Source organism: Cariama cristata, unplaced genomic scaffold (assembly GCF_000690535.1).
Source record: "Cariama cristata isolate BGI_N322 unplaced genomic scaffold, ASM69053v1 scaffold7742, whole genome shotgun sequence".
Classification (NCBI taxonomy): Eukaryota; Metazoa; Chordata; class Aves; order Cariamiformes; family Cariamidae; genus Cariama; species Cariama cristata.
The window spans coordinates 75436-98482 of record NW_009603210.1 but is presented as its reverse complement, the minus strand read 5'-3'; the positions used below and the strand labels follow the sequence as shown (position 1 = coordinate 98482).

Below are 23047 nucleotides of genomic sequence, written 5' to 3'. Positions count from 1 at the left end.
TGCCGAGCAGTCTAATGGGCAAGTGGGAGAAGCACTAGAGAGATCCTCCAGTCCCAGGGAAAACAGGGTGGTCATCATGGAAAATGATTATTTGAAGAAATCTGCCAAGGTAAAGGCACTTCTAGCTTACTTAACGATTTCTGATAGAAAACAGAACTCAAAACAGCAATTTTTTTATGTCCATCTCTCCTACATAGAAGCTCAACTTGTCATAAAACAGTGGAAACTAGAATAAGCTTTTAATTTTTCTTAACGTCTATTATATTTGGGACAGATAGAATAAGGATAAGAAAACAAAAAGAGATGGAAAAATTCAATTTTTTTAGTTCACTCTGTTTACGTCTATTTGACTTTCTACCAATAAAATATGTTTGTATGAATAACAGTTTTCTTACCCAGATTTTCAGTGACCTCAAAACAAATTGGTTTTTAATAATGGGAATAGAATTTGGCAAATGACTACCCCAACTCAGCAATAACATTTGTTAAATCTGTCTTCTTTTTCTTTTTGCTATAACACAATAGAGCTAGTAATCTGAATATATTTTCTCTTCAATGGAGAGTGATAACTACTATAATTATTAATGCAATGCCAGTCACTTAAACATGTGGTATTCAGTAGGAATAATAGTCTTTCTTTTAAAACAATTTTCACTCCTACGGTAATAATTTCATTACTTACTTCGTGTCATGTTATTATTACATGGAGTATACCTAAATGCTCTTCAGAAAAGATATTGCTGACACTTTCAAATTAGTTTTAGGTTTAGTTAATCTTCCACCATAACAGATCAGGCATTTGAGAATTTCCAAATTATTATTATTTTTTTTTTGAATAGCAGATGAAGTACCACTGGAACAGAGAGAGATAGAAATGCAAGTTACTGCGACGTGATATATTTGATCAATCGCATGGAGCCTTTTTTCCCTGTGGAAGTATTAAATGGAGAGTGCCAAGTGTCTCAGGACAGAACTGAAAATGAAAACTGTGACGTTTGAATGTGTTGCTGGTCAGATGGGATGCCACGGAGGTTGATGACGCAAAGTAAGAACATCTGATATGTTGAAGCTGATGGGAATATTGGAATGGGTAAAAGAGTAAGAGAAACCCTTTTTGTAAATTTGTGATATTAATCACTGTCTTCAAGCCCAGAGCCTGTTTCCATTAGCCAGCAAGTAGTGTGATTAGGTCCAAACACAAGAGTACAGAATGCCTCCTGTTCATGTAGAGGTGAATGGTCTAGTCATCCTGATGAGCATTTTAGAATTAGTCTTAGGTCTATGAAACGTACTAAAAGAATAACACCCCCAATGAAATTGCAGGAGGGGTCACATTACGATTCACATGTTTTATTTGCTCGTGTTCTGAATACAGCATGACTTTCTAATTTGTGATAGCTGTATTTTTTAGCTCTGGATCAGATGTATATACTGGGAACAAATTTGCTTTTTTTCAGCACTGAGATGTTTGAGAAGGAAATATTTGAGGACTGAAATTGTGGATCTAGCTGCAGCCATAGCTCTGTAGTTAAGAGAAGTATTGACTGATTGTCTTTATCCTACATGCAATTAATAAAACTGCTATCATGTAAGACATCCTTTATTCCAAAAGAAGAATTAAATGATACGCTGGTTTCTTGTTGCTGAAGTTCTCCATGGCTCAGAGCTGCGGTTTTCAAAGGAGAAAAACTATGTGCCAAATTGTATTGCATGCCAATAATGTTTCATCTCATTAACTGCTTTGTGATTCCTGGTGGACAGATGTCAATAGTCAAATATATCACCGATCTTGTAAATTGCTGTAAACTGGGTTTAATGAATACTGGTGTAGTTCAGTGGAGTAACTCCTGTTTGTACCACAATAGAAGCTCACTTTTTTTCTTTACTGGATGCATCAGAATGCTATTATTACTATTTCTTGATTTATTTCAGGATTTTTTTCTCAGTATCACTGTCCCTTATTAAGTAGGAAAAAAGCCTTAGTTTTGTATGTGAGAATTCCATGGCTTTAATTTTAATAAATATTCACATCCTTAGTTTTCTGCTTGTGGATCAGATCTTGAAAAGTATTTGTTTCTTTTGACTATTCAGTGGAAAATTGGCTTGGGAGAATATTTTAATGTTGTGAGGGAAAAGGAAATTATTATTTTATATTACACCAAAATAAAGTGCATGAGAGGCAGTTGCTTAAGAGTTTGGCATAAGGTTCTGCTGGGCATATCTAGAAAGCTTTAGAAATTAATTTAACGTGGGATGGAAGCCAAAAAGTAGTCCTGTTTATGAGACTGTGAACAATTCTAGTTTTAGTATCAACTTCTTGTTAAATGTCACTGTCACAACTGATGGAAGTATTTCCTAGACCTGATTAGGATTTTAATTTCATGCTCTTCTTATCTTGATAGTTTCTTGTACAATTTGATAATACAATAAATATTTTCCCACACTATTGTTTTTTTTTTCTCCTAACTTATAGTTAGGAGTCTAAGCCACATTTCATTTCATTTCCCTTATGTAACACATCCCTATTTACAGTTCTGGCCCAGTCAAGAGCGTGAAGGTGCTTCTAAGTCAGAGTCAAGCCAAAAGGCTTGTTTATGTGCTTCGTTAATTAGGCTAGAAGAAGAGCTGAGGTGATGACTCATGCAAAAGACAATAAATATTGGGTCATCAGTGACCCCAGGAAATTCCAGTGGAATCACAGAACGGATGAGGTAGGAGGGGGGCTTCTGGAGATTGTCTAGTCCAACACCCTGCTCAAGCAGGGCCACCTGCAGCTGGTTGCTCAGCGCTGCGTGCAGTTGGGTTTTGAGTATCTCCAAGGGTGGAGACTCTACAACCTCTCTTGGCAACCTGTGCTGGTGCTTGACCATCCTTGGAATAAAACACATTTTTCTTGAATTTAAACATAATTTCCTGTCTTTCAACTTGTGCCAGTTCCTCTTGTCCTGTCTCTGGGCACATCTGAGAAGAGTCTGGCTTTTGTCTTCTTTCATTTTCACTGGAGCATGGCTGAGCTGTGCCAGCCCTAAACTTGGCTTGAATCGCCATGATGTACCTGCATCAAATTGTTTGTGTGCAGAGGCTTAACACATTAAAAATACAGATCTTCTAGATTTTTCTAAGACCATATGGGAAAACAGTATTCTTAGTATTCCATTTGGTGTGGTTTATTAGTGTTGCATTTTGATGAGTTTTTCAGTATTGAAAATAAATTATTGCTCATTTGAATAAAAAAAGAAAGAAACATTGACTATAGTGAAGGAAAGGTAAATTTGTGTTTCAGAGGAAAGAGCACTTTCTTATTGCACATCTTCTCTTCTGCTATCTGTTAGAAGTCTTTATCTCAGTGAACAAATTTAATATGCATTTATAAAACAATGTACTTCTACAGTGTCACTTTTGTTGGCAGAAAAAATTGATAGTCCAGAATGGGCCCTTTAATAATGAAAGTCTAAATGATTGCATTGTCATTTACAGGTGAATTTATTGCTAAAAATGTACAAGAAAAGCAGCTGGTTTTAGTTTTCTGCCAGTGGGAGAGTGTTTTAGTTTTCAGCAAGGAAGAAATACAGCACAACAAAGAAAAAGTCCAGATGTTTACTTCATAATGTGGAGAAGAATGCTATTAACCTTGCCTGCCATGCCAAACGGTGAGACCATTTTTCTCCGTTAAAACTTGTATAGCCTTCTTGGGCTCACAATTGCCTACTCTGAGCAATGCATGTGAAATCTCCTTTTTCGCAGCAGCAAGGTCAATAAATCTCCATGAACTATAAGCGTAGCACACTAGCGATAGAAACCCAAACCTAGCTTGTGTTAATAAAAACTGTTTGTCTTTATAGTTTCTTCAGCGCTGAAACATTTCCCTGTTATGTAGAAAATTTTTGTGATTTGAAGCAGACCAGACTCGGAGACTGCAAGTGGCTCTTGCCAAAGCTCATGTCTCTTGATGTCTTGTGTTTGGTGTTCTCAGTGACATTCAGAAAATCATATCATCTGGACAGCTTTTTTTTGTGTGGCATTACTTAATCTACCACTGCTCTCCACCATTGTTCCTAAACTACTAAAACAGTGGTTGAAAGCTCATTTAGTTATCACAGTGCTACTTGTGGCCTCAAACAATTCAGGATGTGTCAGCACTTCCATTGTAAGTCATGATTTTCAGGATGTAACTATGCTAAATACATTCTTTCTGCTCTGAAATATAGTCGACAAGGTATGTTAGCAACAAGACTTAATTTTATTTGTTTTAATGGACAGCTCTTGAGAGTGAGAGAGATTGGCTTTGGCTTGGATTCAAAGCCTGCACGCTTCCCACAGATTGCTGTCTTGCCTCACCCCAGCCTTCCCAGCATTGTCTCTCCTCTGGAAGGCTTTGCATTACGGTGAAAGGATAAAAGGCTGCTATGAAGGCTTTTCTCCTCTGAGTGCTTAGATTAAGAGCAACAGCCTTAGTTTCATCCGCATTAAATGTCAAATTTGAATCCAGTTTTGTGGAAAATAAACAGTTCTGTCATTAAGACATTTAAACACAAGTTTTGCCAATTTGACCGGTTACGTTCTCTGCTAAAAGAAAAATATTTCTTCATGAAATGGCTCTTCTGTAGCTCCGACAGCATTATGAATAAAATTAATGTACTACTTTTTCAGATACATAGAAATCATGGTTTATTACTTAAAGAGGAAAAAGGAGAATTAAGTAGAATATTAGATTCCAGTATCATTGTCTGCTCGTTCTAAGCCTGCAGATCTGTGTAGAGGCATGAGCCTTTGTATAAATAATTTTTCTTCTGCCCTAATGGGACATACGTGCCTGGAGGTGAGTCCTCCTTGAGAAGAAGATGTACACTCAGACTGTCCAAGAGTTCAGGCAACAGGACATTAGCTTCTGCGGTTGTTGTCCTGCAAGAAGTCTGGAGACTTTGCCTGTGGAGGATAATCATAGTTCTTTTGGGAAGTAAAAATCCCCTCTCTTCAGCAACTGCAGAATATATGATTAGGTATCATGGAACATTGCCTTGGATTATAACCAGTCCAATTGCTGAGCCTGAAAATCTGGTCCTTTAAACTGCCTGCTGTTTGATTATGCCTCTCCGTAAGGACTTGGGATTACAGCAAATGGCTCCTAAAGGCAGAGGTACCAGAAAGAGATTGAAAGCTGCTCTTATACTTCAAGATATACTCCGTTGTGGCCAGTCAGGACTGTATAGGAATGTGTGTATGTGCTGAAGGGAGAATGAAAATTTTCTGTTTACAAAGATATGTAAACAAAACTAGGCATTCCTTGAGCATCTGCTCATCTGGGAGTAGTTGGGGGTCTTACATGAAGAGGACAGCCATGGGTGGGAGTGCTTAAGAGAGTAATGCTCAGGAAGGGTGGGGGCAAGGAGAAACTGTGTATCCTTGTCTTCCTTTGTTTGATCATTGTTTTTTTGACCAATACATTTCATCTTTTCAGTGGAATCTAACAGTAAAATCAATGTTGATGTAGGCTAGCTTAGGCTTTGCTGGAACTAGGAGAACTCATGCTATCCAACAACAAAGATGAGAAACTCGTTTAAGGTAGATCTTAGTAAATTTATGGATGGAATTGGGGGGCAAAGTTGCTAGCAATGGAACCAACTACTCTGAGTCCATGGGCGTCCAGCTTGGTGATATCCCCAAGGAAGATGTGACTGGTGTTGATGGTATTCATTTGTACCCTTTTTGTATGAACCACAGCCCACGGGGATTGTCCCCTGACCTTCTGTTCTGTATCCTGTCTTCTCACGTTTTTGTTTTGTTTTGAGCATACAAGATGCTATGAGAAGTACTGCTGTGTCATCGATCCCTGGATGGTTTGTCATATTCACGTGCTCAGACCTGCTACCAGTTTTACAGCTAGGGGAGGATTCTCACCTTGGTTTGGAAGTCAGGAGTGGGTTAGTTGGTTGGTTTGTTATTATTTTAATTCCATTGCTGAATGGGATCTGGGCCACTTCCTTGGAGCTTTAGATCTCTTCTATGACAGAAATTTAAGGTTTTTTTTTTTGTTACGGAAGAGATTTGTTCTGTTTTAAATGGAGTGTTGTAAAGTACTTTTTAGCAGCAATGTGGGGTCACTTTAAAAAATAAAACAAAAATCTATTAGTCTACTTGCCTGCAATAGTGATACTTGCCTACTTGACCTGTGAGGGAATGGGCTTGATGACGCTGGTAACATGTTCTGTTCCTGTAAATGGGGGCTCAGCAAGTGAGCCTGGCATTTCCAGCTTCCGAGAGTTTGCTTTTTATGACCTAATTAACATTTTTAATGTACATCTTATGAGTCGAGTATGTAATACAGGATACTGCTTTATGCAAATTGGTTTTTGAAAAATACTGAATAGAAAAAACCTTGTTCTTTTCAGTTATAAAAAAGACAACTTTCACATGTAGGAAATATCTATAAGGATGATACAAAAGGTACTCTTTCCATAGTGGGGAGTATTTGTATTTTTCCTTTTGTATTTTACCTTTTTATATCAATGTATTTATCAGGCAGTAATAACTTTGGAAGATGAAGCGTTTACCTTGGGTCTTATGCTTAAGGAAAACTAAATATAAAAGTACAGGCATCTGCTTCAACAGTTGTTCCATTAGCTACATTCCAGTCACTCATGAAATGTATCCCTCAAAAAATGTTTTTAGTCCTGAGGTGGATCTCTCTCAAAAAAGGTAAACCTCTATAAATTAAACTGATTTAATATTCAGTCCTTTTTAAACATTTGCAAATTTACTTTGTGCCGAGGCAGTGCACAAATATTGCACCTTCTCACTCAATAGGTCTTTTATTCAAATATATTAACAGATTTCTGTGTTTAATGAGAAATTTTGAACTTCTGTTGCTATTATATAGGCTGCAGCTGTTATGAAGAGTTGACTAATGATTGCTCTTTCATGAACATCAGCGAAGGAATTGTTTACCCAAATGGTATTTATCAATTGTCTGTGAGCTATGGGAGTGTTTATCATATAAACACATTCTCTTTTCAAAAGACATGAAAAACTGCTTCAAAATCTTCTGAATGGAGCACTGGTCTAGACTGTCTTTGGAAATACAGCTGTTGCCTTCAGAAAGTTTGGAATATTATCTAATTACCTACCATACTGTCTAACTTCCAACTACAAAACTCCTGGACATCTTTGACACTGTCGGAGGTATAGGAGGCAGCATCCCAGTGTCTCTTGGGCTGAGAAAGAAGTGTGCTGTGATCTGACCTGAATTTGCATGGGTTGTACATGCAGATGTCTTGGGAAGGGTCTCGAGGCTGGTCCTTCCTTGGGGCAGAGATCAGTCTGGACACTGACAGGGTGGGCGGTTTATTGAAAGTACTTAGGTGGGCTTTTATTTATGGATAGATATAGATAGTAACGCGAGCAGTACAGTTTTCTCCTGTGTTCCTCATATATTTGAAATTCTTATCAGAAGTAAGATGAAGATATTTAATTCTGTAAGTTTTGCAAACTAAAGGGTTGCTAAACTTTTCTTCTCAGCTTATATTTCCTCGCATGGTTTTTATTTTTTCTTTACAATATTTATTCTCTTTTAAAGACATGCTTTCTTTAACTGCATTTTGCTCTGCTGTCTGACACAAATTCTGCCTTTTTTTAAGTGTTTCTGCCTGAATTGGAAAAAAAGAGAAGATTCTCCAACCTTCTTTGCCTGTTTTCCATGTGATATAATGCCTTTTGTGAGAGGCATTGGCAAGGAACTGAGGTGCAGAAAACTGTGAAATACATGAAAATCCTAAAAGCATCATATAAAAAATTGAATGTCTAAATGTATAAAGCTCACACAGCATATCATCCTACTACATATTTAACAGTTTTTCCTGAGCAGTAGGCAGCTAGTGTTGGAAAGTTCATGAATATTTTATTGTGTGAGATGAAAAGTAACCATGTAGCAAACATATAAGACCTACATTTTTTATTTAGATTATCTCTTTTTTTGGTTTTTGTTTTCATATGGCTGAATCAGCCTTTCATCTCCCACAAACCTTCTAAAATTATCCCCATCAACTTAGTAGTACTCATTGCTGAGGGCAGACCTCATCAGCTGGAGGTTCTGTTAGTGAAGAACTGAGCTAAGCAGCAGATCGTGACTGTTTCTTTAGTCTTGGGGCAGTTTATGAAGACAAAAAAAAAGAAGGGAATTCTGAAATGGTAATGCTGAATGTCAAAATTAAAATATAGTTTGAACCCTTTCTGCTGCTGGAACTGTAACGTTCCGTAACCGTCTGAACTGAGGACAGAAGCAGAAACCTGGGATGTTGGCAAACGGGCTTTTTGACAGAGCAACCAGCTGAAGAGAAACTAGCCATCCTATATGAGATATTTGTCCTAGTTCTGGTAGTCAGGCTGTTGTAGTTCTGCTAGAGTACGTATGGAAGAGAAATATGATTTACAGGTAGAAATAATACCTTTTCTTAGATCAGAAGGCACAGATGGAAGAAACAGGCAAGGCTTTGGCTGCGTAAGCCCCTGTTCAGATGAGAAACAGAAAAAACAGATAATACAGGTTGAAGACAGTCGCTGTGCGTTGAATTATGTAGATCATCTAGACAACTCAGAGGAAAGGATTCTTCCTACCTGTGGTGCAGAGCATGCTGTTGTGATGGATCACAGTGTTTCATCTGGAGGAGGCAAGCCTTAGGCTGGTAAACATTGCTGACATACAGATTTTCCTTCAAGTCTACATGTGTGTTAGGGGGGGATGCATGATCATTTTTGTCTGAGCAATTATTTTGTCACCATGCTGGAATTTCTTTTACTGCTTGTTGACAGGCATCTGTTTAAATTATTATAATGGAATTTTTAAACATTGTTTTGTGGCTTATTTCCCCCCAAGGACTCTCGAGAGTTTCTGTTGCCCTCTGCCCTTATTATTTTTTTCAAAATTTTTTTTTTCTTCCGTCCTTCCTTCCATAAATCTCCTTAGATTACATCTCATTCTCATTTTTCTATGTTAATCAGAGAGAGTTCTCTCTTCTGTGGCAAGATGTCAGGAAAGTTAACTGAACATGCCAGTACGTGTTCCCCAGACATCATATGACATGCGTGGTATCTAGAACAGAAGTAAAGAAATGATCTGTGTGCATTGTAGTTGGAGGCAGCGGAAAGGAAAGCCTTCAGCAGCTGCCAACATTTATTTAGTACAGATGCTGAAACCAGGCAATCATTCTGCAGCTGTAGTTCTCAGGTGACCAGATCTTCTGTAAAGGGCCAGCAACTGAGTAACTGTCTTTTTTAAAAAATGGAAATGCTAGTAACTAGTAATCAAATTTAAAAATGGTCCCTTGGAGCAGAACACAGATGCAGTAGGACATCCAAGAGCACCTGAGCAATTCATGGCTGCTGGAAGGGGGCACAAACCAAGGGAAACGGGACAGTTGACACCAGCTGAAGATTTGTCCTAAGTCTGTGTTTTATTTCTGTAAATATTAAATTGTACAATGTACAATAGCATTCTAAATGTGTTATCTGTGTAAATCAGAAGAAAGGATAGAAAATATGTACAATATGCAAAGTTCCTAGTTTGAAACTGAGGATTCGAAACACTATTTACTGTGTACTTAAGAAAACTCAGAATAGTTTGTGACCAGTGTGTAATAAAATGTGTATGTTTACACATACAGCAGTTAGAGGAGAGAAGAGAAGGTTTTGTCACAGACTGTTGAAGAGATAATATATTGTAGAACCATATTGGGAGCAGGAAACGCATTGAGCCTGCTGCCTTTCTTGCCTCCCTTGAATCAATCAAGATCAGCATTGCACTTACAAAGATGTAAAGTTACTACATATTCCCATTTGCACTATTCTTTTTTTTTGGTAGTTTTTTGTTTTGTTTTGTTTTGTTGTTGTGGGTTTGTTTTTTTTTTTTTTTGTGTGTGCGTACCTCTCTTGCAAGGGTGATTGTGAGGATTAAATACTGTGGCATAGCATCACAAGACGTGCTGGAACTCCCCAAGTATTTCTTCAGTTTTTCAAGTCCTGATTGATTTTCTTTTTGCTCGTACGCTTGAAAGTTTTGCAAATCTTCAAAGCCTTTAGGCTTTTCTCTCAGCATATATTTATAACAGTAGAGTACCACTGAGTATTACTTCATTACATTCATGCTCCCTAATGAACACTGACTCTGAAGGTAAAACAGATGGAATTTGTTTACTTATGAGATATGCAAAATTATAGTTTATTAAGTTCCTTCATTTTAATGGACAAATGAGCTAATGGCTATGTGGGTGGGCTGGGTACTACACAGTGTGTAGCTGTGTAGATGGACTACAATTACTTCAATTCACTAACTATGCTTTCAAGTACACCTGTTCTCCATTGTGTTTTTCAGCTGGAAAATCTGCCATCTGGAATCAGATCAGGTTTTGAACAACAACAAAAAAATGAATGGCTATAAATTTAGGTCAAAAACATTTTTTTTCTCAGTGAAAAGAATGCACTTTTTCATGGAACTTGATAACAGAAACAACTATGTGTTGAGGAAATAAGGTTAATTAGAAAGTAGAGTTTCATATTGCATGCTAAAGGAAGATGAAAGCTGAAAATGAGAGAAATACATGATGTGTATTGGCAGTATTTTCAAGTTTCCAGATTGCATTTAATCAGAACCTGATTTGGCTTGAAATGGCTGTTTGTTGAAATTCCATTTTTTATGTTCTGAGAGACAGAATACAAAGCTCCAGTGACTCTTTTTTGATTTAAAGGGAATGAACTGGAAAAGATAGGAAGCAGCAGATGACAGGTGTGTTATTTGGCTATTGCATAACTTTTACTTTATTCACAGACAGGAGATGGGCTTCTCATCGTAGTTTTTTTTATAGCTGGACAAAGCTTGATGGAAGATTCTTTGTAATATCAAATTCCATTTTGGTTTTGAAAGACACTGCACCAACCCAGTTTCATAATACTAGCCCAAAAGCAGAAGAAACTAAATTGCAGGGTATCTGGTAGTGTAGAAAAAGGCAATAATTGAAGTAGGAGAATGAATCTTTTAAATTACTCTGAGTTTTCTTGTAAGCATGAAGAGTTTGCAGCCATGTAGGTGCCTTACTAAAAAGAACCAATATGTAAAGAGACACAGGAATAGTACGTATTAGCAAATTAATGTTTAGCAGTTAATTAATTTTACAGCTCCTCTTCTTGGTGTGGGAGAGTCAAAAACTAAAAAGATGAGCCAAAGTATGCCTATATATACACTAGCACCAGTGTGTGTATATACACTGACCTCAGTGTGATTGCAGAGCTGTAACAAATGCTGAAGTGTGACTGTTAAGCGGGAGCCTGAATGACAAACCGTTTCCTCCTCTGCTAAGGGCAAAGGCAGATCCCCTTTCCCGCACACATCAAAGACGATGATACAGCTACCTGTGCGTTATCACCAGGATGGAGGTTATTATGACCAAAGGATACTAACCGCGAAGAAGAATTATTTGCCCATTTGTCATTCAGGTCTTCCAAAATGCTTTAGGAAGGTATTTAGAACTCTAATAAAAAGCTCTGCTTTGAAATGAAATAAGGACGCTTACACCTTTTTTTTCCTATGGGACTGGTAAGCTGTAGGAGAGGACAAGTAACAAGCAGCTTGGGGAAGAGTGGTAACACCGAGCCACTCTGGTAGCTTCCAAAATAGTCAAGAATATCTCTTCCTTAACTCTCCAGTCACTACTTTGCAGTGATTACTGTTTCCTCTTGCTATTTTTATGCAGGGAGAGTGATCTTAGGTGCCGATTTTGGTGGTTTGAAAACATTTTATTTTTTTCTTCCCCCTTCAAAAGGGGAGTGTTTGACTGCCGATACTGCATGATGCATAAATGATGAGCACTGATGACAGCTGCTCACTCACTTTTGTCATCATTATGTAAACCGCCGTCTGTCAGATATGGGCACCGTCCGAAGAAAAAGCAGGAGAGCTCTGCTGAATATCAACTGCTAGGCTGGGCCGAGCTACGGCTGGGCTGGAAAAATTGTCTTGTCGTAGACTCAACTTCTTCCTTTTGCATTTATTGCAGGAACTGGCTTTCACACGAAACCAGTTTGCCTTGGCTGGGCGATGTGCACTCCTTGCTTCTGGTACTGTGCTCCCAAATAAACATTTAGCAGTGAAGAACTAAGCTAATGATGTAAATTGTTTCACACATTGCCATTGACCGTGGTGGTTTTTATATCATGTTCACTGTGAACGGCAGTGCTATATTTGGGAGAAAAGTTGGACTTCTTGCTTATTGCTTTTCCAACAATACAGCTCTAAAATTCTGCAGCCGACAGGCTTGGAAATAAGTAAGGGAAGACTAGTGTGGCCAGAATAGAAGGAAAAGAATAATGATTAATCTGAAACAAGATGGCAGAACTGTTTTCTTCCTTGCAGTATAGTGTAGATCAGAAACATTTCTCTGAAGATAACATATTTTTTTCCAGTTAGTAAGAGATTATATTTGAGAAAATTCCAGTTAAGTATATTAAAAAAAACGTAATGATGGTTACAAATTGCTGTACAACCTCTTTGCTGTTCAGGTGCTTCTTTGCAAGTTTATCTCCTTATTTTTATGTTACAGCTAAGTTAGCACTAGTCTATACCCAGCAGGGTAATATTCCATATTGACCAGTATGCACTAATACTGTAGTGATCTCCAGCTGAGACAGCTCCTACAGCAAAAGGGATTTGTTTTGTTCACAGGCTTTATGTTGCTGTAATGTTCAAAATTTTCAGTCAGAATTATTGACAGACTGTGAGTCTTGATTAAAAAAAATTTTTTTTTTTGAAGCTTCTAATTTTTTTTTTTTTTATTTCCTCATGTCCTGTAAATCAGCGAGCCATCACAGAACGATGATGCCTGCCTCAATGGTGCTGCAGCTACCCTGAACAGGGCAGAAGGCAAGCGAGGGCTAAATTTTGCATACTCTGGACGTTTACCTCTCTGTGTTGACAGTAACGCAATATGGTACATCTTGCTCTTGATCACAGGCCATTTAAAATGTGATTAGTACATTTAGTCAAAACTTAAATATAAATAGAAAATAACCACCCATGTAAAAATATTTGTTGTGTGTGCTTTTTCCCCTGGGGTAATAAATTAGCCAGTAAGAGGTTTCACGCAGTTTTGTGATGTTTATTACCTACTCCGCCACACTGTACTTTAGAAAAAAATTAACTCTCTTCAATTTTATGAAGCAGTAGAAGAACCTTTATTTGAACAGTCTGTGGCCAGATGTCCCAGATGACAGGTGCAGGAAACAGTAAGTTTAATTTTAATGGGTTTTTAGCCTTACTTGATCAAATACTCAACATATCAGAATGAAAAATGTGTTTCATTGCAGTTTATGCTTGGCCTCAGTTACCTGAGATTGCAGATTTTGCGTTAAGGAGTTTGGAAGTACAAGGACAGCAGGGCGGGTCTGTAGAGTTGGCCCTCTGGAGCAGAACTGAACCGTCTCATGGTGGTGCACACGATCAGGTAGTTCCCGGTACCGACACACAGCGCTGCCAGTCTGCACGCTGTAGTCGGTTCTGTACCACACCAGCAAACAGCTACAGATTTTTCCCCAAGCCTGGTCTCCTCCATAACCTTCTCTCTGTTTTTAACAGTGACACTAAATCTTCCCTGTTCACTCCTGCATTATTTATGTTTTGCTGCCAAGCCTTTCTTCTGGTTCTTCTTAATCCACCTAGAAAATCTACTTTTCCCGTCTTTTGCCTTCACTAGGAGGCAGAAGGCTAGAAGTCAGCTATGTTTTCTTTCCCTATGCTTTCTGCAAACCTCTTTTTCTCCTTTCCAATCTCAAGAAATCAGCTTCAGACATAAAGCCCATCTCTATATTTGTCTGTTGATGACTGACACTAACTGATCTACACCATCATGTTGGGTGTGATGCATTTTTACGTAGTCTACGGCTGTTGTGTCTATGTTGTAATGCCTATGCTTTGCAGTCTCTTTAGTCGTGCTAGATTGGGGCTTAAGTTCATGCTCAGCTTCAAACTCTGTGTTGTCTTTGCTTATTTGGTTTGTTTCGGGGGATGTAGTCCTCCTAGCTTGACATGAGAAAAGAGACAAAACTCCTAGTGGTTTTCCCTGGTTGGCACTGTGTTTGTCTGCTTCGCGGAGAACCTACAAGCAAACCGTGAGCACAATGACTGAGACTTTGTAAGATCTTTGTAACGTGTCCAGAGTATTTCTAGCCTATTCGAAGCCTTTTTCACTTGCTGTTTGCAAGAGATTTAGGATGAAAAGGTGGAAGAAAAAGCTGAAACAGACGCATGAACCATTTGTGATCTGCTAATGTAGTTGGCTGTCCTTGTGTGCCAAATATGCAAGTACCTGCATTCCAAGTGATTTTTGTCACATTCATAGGAAAAAATTATATTTCCAGTACTTTTCTGGTATTTAAAAGGAACCAATAGTGTTTATTCTGTTCCAACACTCACAGTGAAGCATCTTCTTCTTTTGTGTTGAGTTTGTTTTCTTCTTACTCTTTTCCCTCTTAGTTGTCACCTGTGAACTGATTCATAGGATTTGTTGAATCTTTCTGTAACATAGCACGTTTGGGCTAAGGAATTATTAATCGTGCATTTGCTAGTGAGATAAAATAAGCAAGGGGAAAAATGGAAAACTGCTTTGCGGAAATGAACCTTATTACAGCTTTGAGGAAATGACACTGTAATTAAAGCTGAGACAGGCATTTTATACAAATCCCTTCTCTTCAGCTGTGCATAGCATATTGAAAATAAAGTTGTGATGATTTATCATATTTAAACTCTTTAATGGACAGTTTGTGGAGAGAATTTGTATTTAATTCTGAGAGAGAAAATAGAGTATTTTTGCCTCATTCAGACTTCATGAACATTCGCACAAAGTAACTTGGAAACTGGCTTTAAACTTCTCTTTTGTGTAAAACTCCATGTATACTATTTCCGTGGATGTTCCTATATAGTGGAATTCTGTCTTTTCCTCTCAAGAACCACAAGATTGGAGTTTAGATTTTGATATTAATACACATGATGTTCTGTAATAATTAATGATTTATTTTTGCAAGAGTAGAAGTGGAAAGGGAGCAAACAGAAAGGAAAAAAATATGGATACAATTGATTAGGTTTCAAGTTCTTGCATTGCACCTGTGACTCTACCATCTGGAGACCTTCCAGATTTGGGAATTTGGAGGGGAAAAAAAAGAAAAAAAAAAAGTAAATATGAGCATACTTGCTCTCACTTCCTCCTATCTCAGCCGTGATATGTACTATTGAGCTGGAAAAGTCATGAGATCAGAGATTTTTGTTTCGTTTGCCAGTATAGGAATACTTGGAAAGAAGAGTTTCTGTCTTCTCTCTTTCCTTTGCAATTCAGTTCCACGAAGTCACATACATGTCAGTTCTTATGCTCACAGCTTCTGTCTTAAAACCAGGAATATATTTTTCAATTAGAAAAAAAATTAGAATAGACAGACAAAATATAGAATAGAAGATTTGAAGACTGATCCAGACATTTTCCATAATTAGCTCTTCCCATTGTTCTGGTCAAAAGTGCCTCAGATTTTTTCAGTCTTTTCTTATTGCAGCCTTTTTTAACGCCTTCTTTTCATTTATCAGCAAAGATGACAGTTTTTCTGAGCACAGAGGATCAGTTCAGTTTCTCTGAACAGAACAAGAATCAAAGAAACCCAGAGCTGTAACCTGCAGTTTTGTCACCTGTTGTTTTTCATTACAAATCCCTTTTTATCAGTTGATTATACTTCTGTCAAAATCACTTCATACCAGTATGTACTAAACTAATTTACAGTGTACAGAAGGGAAAGTTTATCAAGCAGATCCCTTTCCCTAGCAAAGGGGAACTGTGTTTTGAAAGGTTTATGCTTAAATGAGAAGCAAGTTATGTGCATGAAATACAACAAATTTCATGTATACTCACAAAAAATACACAATAGTTGTAAAGATGCAAATATAAATATTTGAAGAATCTAGCTTTTTTTTTTTAAAGAAGTGTGAATTTTGTGATGGTAAGTAGGAGGTTGTTATTTTTAGACAGGAAAAGTAATGAATACTATTTTCAGTGTCCTTTGTTGGTGTAGGGTCAGGGTTCCCACCTATGGAAAGTATATAACTAGGGGTATGAAACCCTCTTCAAAGTGGCTTGTAAAAGCTGCCTAAGCAGCTAAAATCCTTTCAGGTGAGAAGGTGCTTGACTTTCTGCCCTGTCTCCTGAATCCATACAGAAAGTTTAACTATGAGCTTTTGACTGTGAAAATGCGTGGTGTATTGTCAAGTAGTACAGGTAAAATAGGGAAACAACCTTTTTTCCTGTGACAAACTTTTTTCTTAATTGTTTTTTTTGTTAGCAGTAGGAAAACATGGTAAAGCAACTACCACAAAATACTGCACAGCTAAAGGTATAAACTGTGAGGAACACTTTCCTAACAAATCCACTCTCTGCTTCACCTTTAATCCCCTCTTGCAAGAATATTTTCACAGTTGCTTTTCAAGGAGAACTTCCCCAGTACGGGTGCTGAGCCAGAGAGGAGGGCTGACCACACACCTGGCTGGCAACCCTTAACAAGCTGAGATAAGTGAAAGGGTGAGCTCTTGTCATTATCTTGATCTGTAAGATGAAATTTGTTCGAGATGAACAGGTTATTCTAAAAAAGCCTATGCATAGCAGCAGATAACTTATTTTCAATTTTCAGTGCACTGAGATTTCTAAGATTGTTCAGAGATAACTATTAATAGCACCATGCACAAAGAAGGTCTGCAATGCTTCAAAGGGATGCACAAAGCCTGGGGGGATGGCTCAGACTTACTGCTGTGTGTGATCGCAGAAGAAAGTCATGAGGCTTGCACACTTCAAAAGTCAGGGCATGCGAAAGTTCAAGCAGCCTGTGCAAATTCACCTCCCCCCTTCTGCTTGTTCATTACAGTGCATATAATTGCTCAATTTAGTTTCTTCAGGGTGTTTCCTTTAGCAGTTAAGAGATTTGATGATGTAAGTATGAATTAAGTTCTTAAATAATGTTTATTGGTATTGAGCTTTTTAGCCAAATAGAAATGCAAGTTTTTTGGTTTATTGCTCCTGCTTTGCCATGACAATTGATGTATTTTTTGACCATGAATTTGTCTATTAAAGATCTCTCTTGTCTATCAAAGCAAGCCTCTGTTCTCAAATGCTTATGTGGTACCTAATTTACTGGTGTTATGTCTGTCAGTAGCATTTTTACATGCTACCATAGCGGAAAGAATAATTACATGTGAACGGTACCCTGTCTGTCAATATTTAAACCTAAACTACTAAAAAGATTTTCTTTCCATACAGAAAAGAAGCATATTTCTTTAAAAACATAGGGCTAAGTTGTAGGGATAGTCTTAACTCCACGTGTCACGGTACTCCAGTCCAACAAAATGACTCTGGCACGATGCAGACATGTATGGGTTTAAACCTGGCGTAGTTTAAACCCTTTCTGGAGTGTATGAGATGAGGTGAAAATATACTAGTCAGGACTATTATAAGTTTAAGTTCATGAGTATCAGCTTTTTCTTTGTGTTGTGGAGGCTGAGGCACACATAGTGGTTCGAGCAGCTCTGTCCTGCAATGGCTGATGTAATGTGTCCTTTACCTTGCCTAAGGCTCCAGCAAGGCTGCAATTAAGCCTTTTTTGTATTATTATGATTATTATTACTATTATTGTTGTTGTTGTTATTAAATAATAATAACCTGATTTCTGTGTTTTCAGTGAGAACACCCAGCCTCATTTAATAGCCAGACCAACCTTTGCCTTTGGTTTCAGTGGTGTCAATCCACATGTAGAAGTGTTCTGGATTCAAGGATGGAAGTCTCTTTTCTCTAACAAAATAAAATTAATCCATTATTAAATGTGACCTCAAAAAGAGGGAATGTACCACAGTGTCTTTATCCCTATAGAGTCAGCTAGTTTCAATGTAAGGGCTTCAAATAGGTGCTTTTGAACATTTACATTTCTGGCAGAGTAATTTATGTAAAGTGAAAGGCAATAAACTGGCTCAAAATATTACTGTAAAGGATTTTTATGATAAGGTTAAATAGTCTAAATAAATATGTAGTGACTGAATAGATTTTAGGCATAAGTGGCAGGGGAAATTTGATAGATCTGACATGTGCTAATTGCCTCCAGCACTAGCTATTGCCAACTAACCAGTTAGTAAAGACGTACAGTAATGTCAAATCTGCAAATACTATAGTAAAATGCCTGAATTTATGTTCATGAACTATTCTTTTCCCCTGCACACTGAGCCAGTTTACTTCCAACAGCTTTACCGTTGAATTGTGAGATTTTGTTGAGACTACTGCACTTTCAGGCTGATTTTTTTTCATCGAATAGTAGAGTTGGTTTTTTCCTGTCTCCCAAAACAGAGAAATGCTAAAGCTAGTGGTGAACTGGAATGTGAACAGTGAATGAGAGATAAAGCAGAACGTTTTGAAAATGCTGGAATTTATATTTATGAAAAATTATTTCAGAGGAAAAAGAAAATGGCTCATAATTAAAACAAAGAAATAGAGTCAGGCATAGTCTTTATTTCCAGCTCTGGCACAGGAGCTTTAGGAAATTATTTAACCTTTTTGCGTGTCTTTGTTTCCATGTCTGTAAAATGGCATGTTAAAAGCATACTGGAAAGCTAAGCTAATTCAAGGCTTCAGAGTGTTTAGAGACCTGTGGATGTGTCAGATGGAAACAACTGCAACTTATTTCAATATGAGAATTTACCTTATTTAAATTAACTTGATTACCATGCTAATTTATTTTTTATCTAGAGCAGAAAAAAAACTTTTCAGTAGCTCATGTGTATCAGGGTAATAACTTCCAAAAAAAAAGGTGGAAGAGCTGGACATGAGTCTCATTTTCGTGTCATACAGCAGAGCCCACTTTGATAGTCTAAACTTTGTTTAGTTTATTCCAACTCTGAAATAATTTTGAATTTCTACCAGGAATATGGAACAACAATAATTCTGAGGCATTATCTAAAGAAAAGAAATGATCATAGATTTTGAAATAAAGCAAAATCTGGAAATCCTGATTACTTGAACTCAAAAAGCTTATTGGGAAAGCTCTGAGTTCAACTAACTTGCACAGGTTTTTGACAGGTAGTCTGTCCCTTTCTGGCCATCCTACCTATTTGATTTTGGAAATGCTTTTACAGTTCTCCAGAGGTCCTGTTGTTTGGGTGAGCAGAGAACTGAAGTTCTTTGGAGGTACTTTGGTTGAAATGATTCAAACAAAGTGTTTGGCTTTGAAATTTGAATCTGGTTTAATTTCACATTAGAGTGTGAGGTGAAAAGTAAATATTCTTCAATAGAACTGTCTTCAGTTAAGTAATTTTTCTATTGAAAAACAACTTTATGTTTTAAAATATCCATCTCGTTAGGATTGAACACACTATTATTTTTTATTTACTCTGGCTTAGAACATTAACTGTCCCATGGTGAAATATTTAAGAGCCAGTCTGTGCAAATGAAACAAACAGCTAAAAATAAGTGAATAATGAATTAATGAGATGCATGTTACTTACTAAAGTGTCTCTAAGGGTTTACTGCCTTAGTGAAAAGAAAATGAAATGCTGTGTATATTTTCCTGGTGGAAAATCAGCTAGTAGAAAGATACTGTCTTTGCCATGAGTAACCTCCCAGGGAACAAATACAAAGGAGAAAAATCTGAAGCCAAATTGGTTCTTCATCTAGAAAAAAATACTGAAAGTATCAAGATTAACCTTCTTCTAATTAAATGATAAGCTTTTATCAAGTTAGGCAAATACTGTATACTTGAAAATTTTATCCCTAACATATGGTTTATTATAGTTACTAATTTTACTGTGCTAAGAAATACAGATATGTAAAGCAGGTGAAAGGAGGAAGTTATCTGAGGTCCAGAAGGAAACTCTTTTAACGTTTCTTTTCAAATCTGCAAGAACTTGAGGCACTTGATTGCAAGGTACTATGGGGGAGAGAGAAATGAGCAACCTTTTGAAGCGCAGGCCTTCTGAATACAAAATCCCTGTGCAGATTTCAAGAGGTAGGAACCAAATTGGTTCCACCTTTCGATAAACTGCCTTTGTGCAAAAAGCAAGCCTCCCTCATCCCTGGCAGTAACTTTGAATGAGTTTTAGGTTATGTGATGCACACCTCTTCCAATGTATAGAATAGGAATGACTCAGCACAGTGAATTGGCATGGCCTCATGGTGATAAGCAGGGTGAATTGTGCCAATCTTTTTATTTTTGTACAAGAAAAGCTGATGTGATTTTGAATGTCAGATCTAGGGTTTTGAGCCAGGAATCTTGGTCCTTCACAAGGAATTCCTACAAGTCTGTAGTTAACTGTGTCTCAACATTGTCAACTCTTAAAGGAAAAAATGATCAAGTGTATCTGGGGCTTTTCCCTAGCCATTTGTTTTCTTAACATCTTACATGCTTTGCTTGTTGGTTCTTACAGGTTTTACATTGCAACTTCAAAAGCTATTTCAGTGTACTGGCCAGAGAAAGCAATTGCTTAATACATACAAAAAGCTGTCTTATCAAAGCTAAGTTGCTTACAGCAACTAAGACAGAATCAAATAACGATGCACAGTGTAAGTAACAGGCTAAAGATGGTGGTTTGCGTAGCGCTCTGTCTTAATGAATGTGCTATATTTCATTGTCTCTGTTACTTCAACTCTTAGAACTGTGGACATTTGTTTAATTTATGTAAAAAATAGTTGGACTAAATGATTTGCTTTCTTCTTGCATCTTTAAAGCTAACTGTGGAAAAGAGGGTAATGTCTTCAAAAATCGTACTAGAAGAATTTTATTTACCTAAACCCTAGATTTAAATATGTTTGTTTCTGTCCTGTTTAGTAGTGACTGGAAAATCATGGATATTTAATTCGAAGAAGAATCAAAACAAGCGAACTTCAAGTTGGCTTTTCAAAATGGGAATTTGAAAAGCTGTAGTTCCTGAAAGAAAAACAAGTATTATTTGAAGATAAAGGTCTTTGCACACAAAGGTCTTTGTCTGACTAGAACAGTTTCTATTAGCTGGTATAAGATATTTCTATATATATAAAAAATATATTTCTATATATATTTCTATATATTTCTATATATAGAAACTGTATATTACTGAATTTCTTTTGAAAACAATGACTTATGGGGAAAATCATGCAAGTTAAAATGCTTTGTAGAGACCTGTCCTTAAAAATGGTATTTCTGAACTATAAGTGAAACCACACTGATTTTATATTGTGCTGCATAAAACTGTAGAAGACTATTCAGGCAGAAAGATTTTAAACACCACATGCACCATTCAATATGAATATGCACGGAAAGTTAGCTGAATGATAATCTAAACTCATAGGCAGTTGTCTATAGCCACATTTTTTGATATATCTCTAGAGAAATTCAGAAGAAGAAATCAATCGGGGGAAGATTTTCTGCCTTCTCAAAGTTTTTTTTCTTTTTTTTTCCCCACTGTTTAAACACAAAAATTGAGAGGCAGGTATCTGGGTGACAGCTGTTGGAAATAGAATGCAAGAATTTTTTGTGAATGGGAGTGGAATTATTCTTAGCAATTTATGTCAGGCTTGTTAAACATCTTCCACCTACTCATCCAGAATTATAATAATAGATTCACACTGAGCTGGAAAGACAACTGGACTTTCAATTATCTTTCTTCCTTTTTGTTCCTAATGAATTGAACAACACCATGACCCTAGCTCAATAAACAGGGTAATTGCCTGTGCTGGAGAACCACTGATTTCACCATGTTTCTATTAACTTCATGGGGAAACAGGATTTGTCAGGCTTTTTAAAGTTCCAGCAACCTGACTTCTAGTGGGAGTTACCAGCTATCCTGGATTCTCTCCTGGGTGAAGATTCATCTTAGGAAATAAACTGAAATACATACTGAATTGTTTATGGTACCTCTGAAACCCATGAAACCTTTCAGAAAGAACTTCTCCGAGAAAGTCCTCTGCTCACATTGAGTAGGGTCCCAATGGAGTTCCATATAGGACCTGGTGTACTTGTGCTTAACCAGTAGTCCAAGCATGAACAGGCTTATTATCAGAATCTGTACCTGAGTGGAAAACAACATTTAATTAGGCAGATGAAAGTCTGAAGAACCGTACTGATTTTAATCATGCTTCCCAGAAAACAAAATAAGCTGACTTTTTCCTTAAGACCCTCAGATAGTTCATGTTCTACCCTCATTCTAACTTCCAGAAGCTATCCCTGAAGGTCTACACTTGTTCATTTGGCAGAGGCACGGGTGTTCATTGGAATATCACATGCATAAACCTCTTGTAAATCTCTTCATGATAGCGGTAGTGTGTTCTAATGGTGATAATGATGCACATACACACAGGTTAGAAACATAATTAAGAAAAGCTGAAATTTCTCTTGTAGATTTTTAACTCCTGATTTCTCATTTTACATGGCTTGTGGTTGGGGACCATGCAAAGTTGCTTCCTAGAGTGGTATAAATTGTCTAACATTCTGCGTGCATATCACTGATACATGTTACTCTCTGTACTTAGCCTGATGAAATGCTGATCTCGGACAGCAATATGTGAGTGACAGGGTAGTACAGATTTAGAATAACTAGTGGTGGAAATGGTCAATGAATATACTATTCTTTTTGCCTAGCCTAACCCATCTAAACATTATTTATCTGCATTTAGCTAGTATCTGCGCTCTCACTGTAATCAGTGAAAAGAGTTACTGTAGGATAAGATGGATAATTCTCCTGAGATACCTGTCTCTCTCCATGATCTATAGAAGAGTAATTCTACTCTTGGTTCCTCATCCAGCGTATTGCTTTCCTGAAGGCATCCCTGGTTAAGAATGATGTTTTGCAAAAGTATTTATGTTTGTCCTAACTTCTTGAATTTTTTCCTGTATTATGCTCAACCAGATCTATATTCAAACAGCCAAGGGGATAGATTAGCCTGACTTGGATTTATACTATGAAAAATATAAACCTAGTGTATCTGCTTTCCTACTTTTGTTCTGATTTGAGCTTGGTTGTTGTGGT

The 23047-nt window shown here is 37.2% G+C and overlaps 1 protein-coding gene across 1 annotated transcript in view; it reads left to right on the top strand.

Moving 5' to 3' along the window:
* The first annotated feature begins 6186 nt into the window (after positions 1 to 6186).
* The window catches only part of LOC104157660 (potassium voltage-gated channel subfamily C member 2-like), a 66743-nt gene continuing 49882 nt past the window's right edge, over positions 6187 to 23047 (top strand). The window contains exons 1-3 of the mRNA XM_009695081.1: positions 6187 to 6312; positions 12042 to 12102; positions 13348 to 13494. Coding sequence (XP_009693383.1) covers positions 6187 to 6312; positions 12042 to 12102; positions 13348 to 13494 — 334 coding nt within the window. The remainder of the gene's footprint in view (positions 6313 to 12041; positions 12103 to 13347; positions 13495 to 23047) is intronic.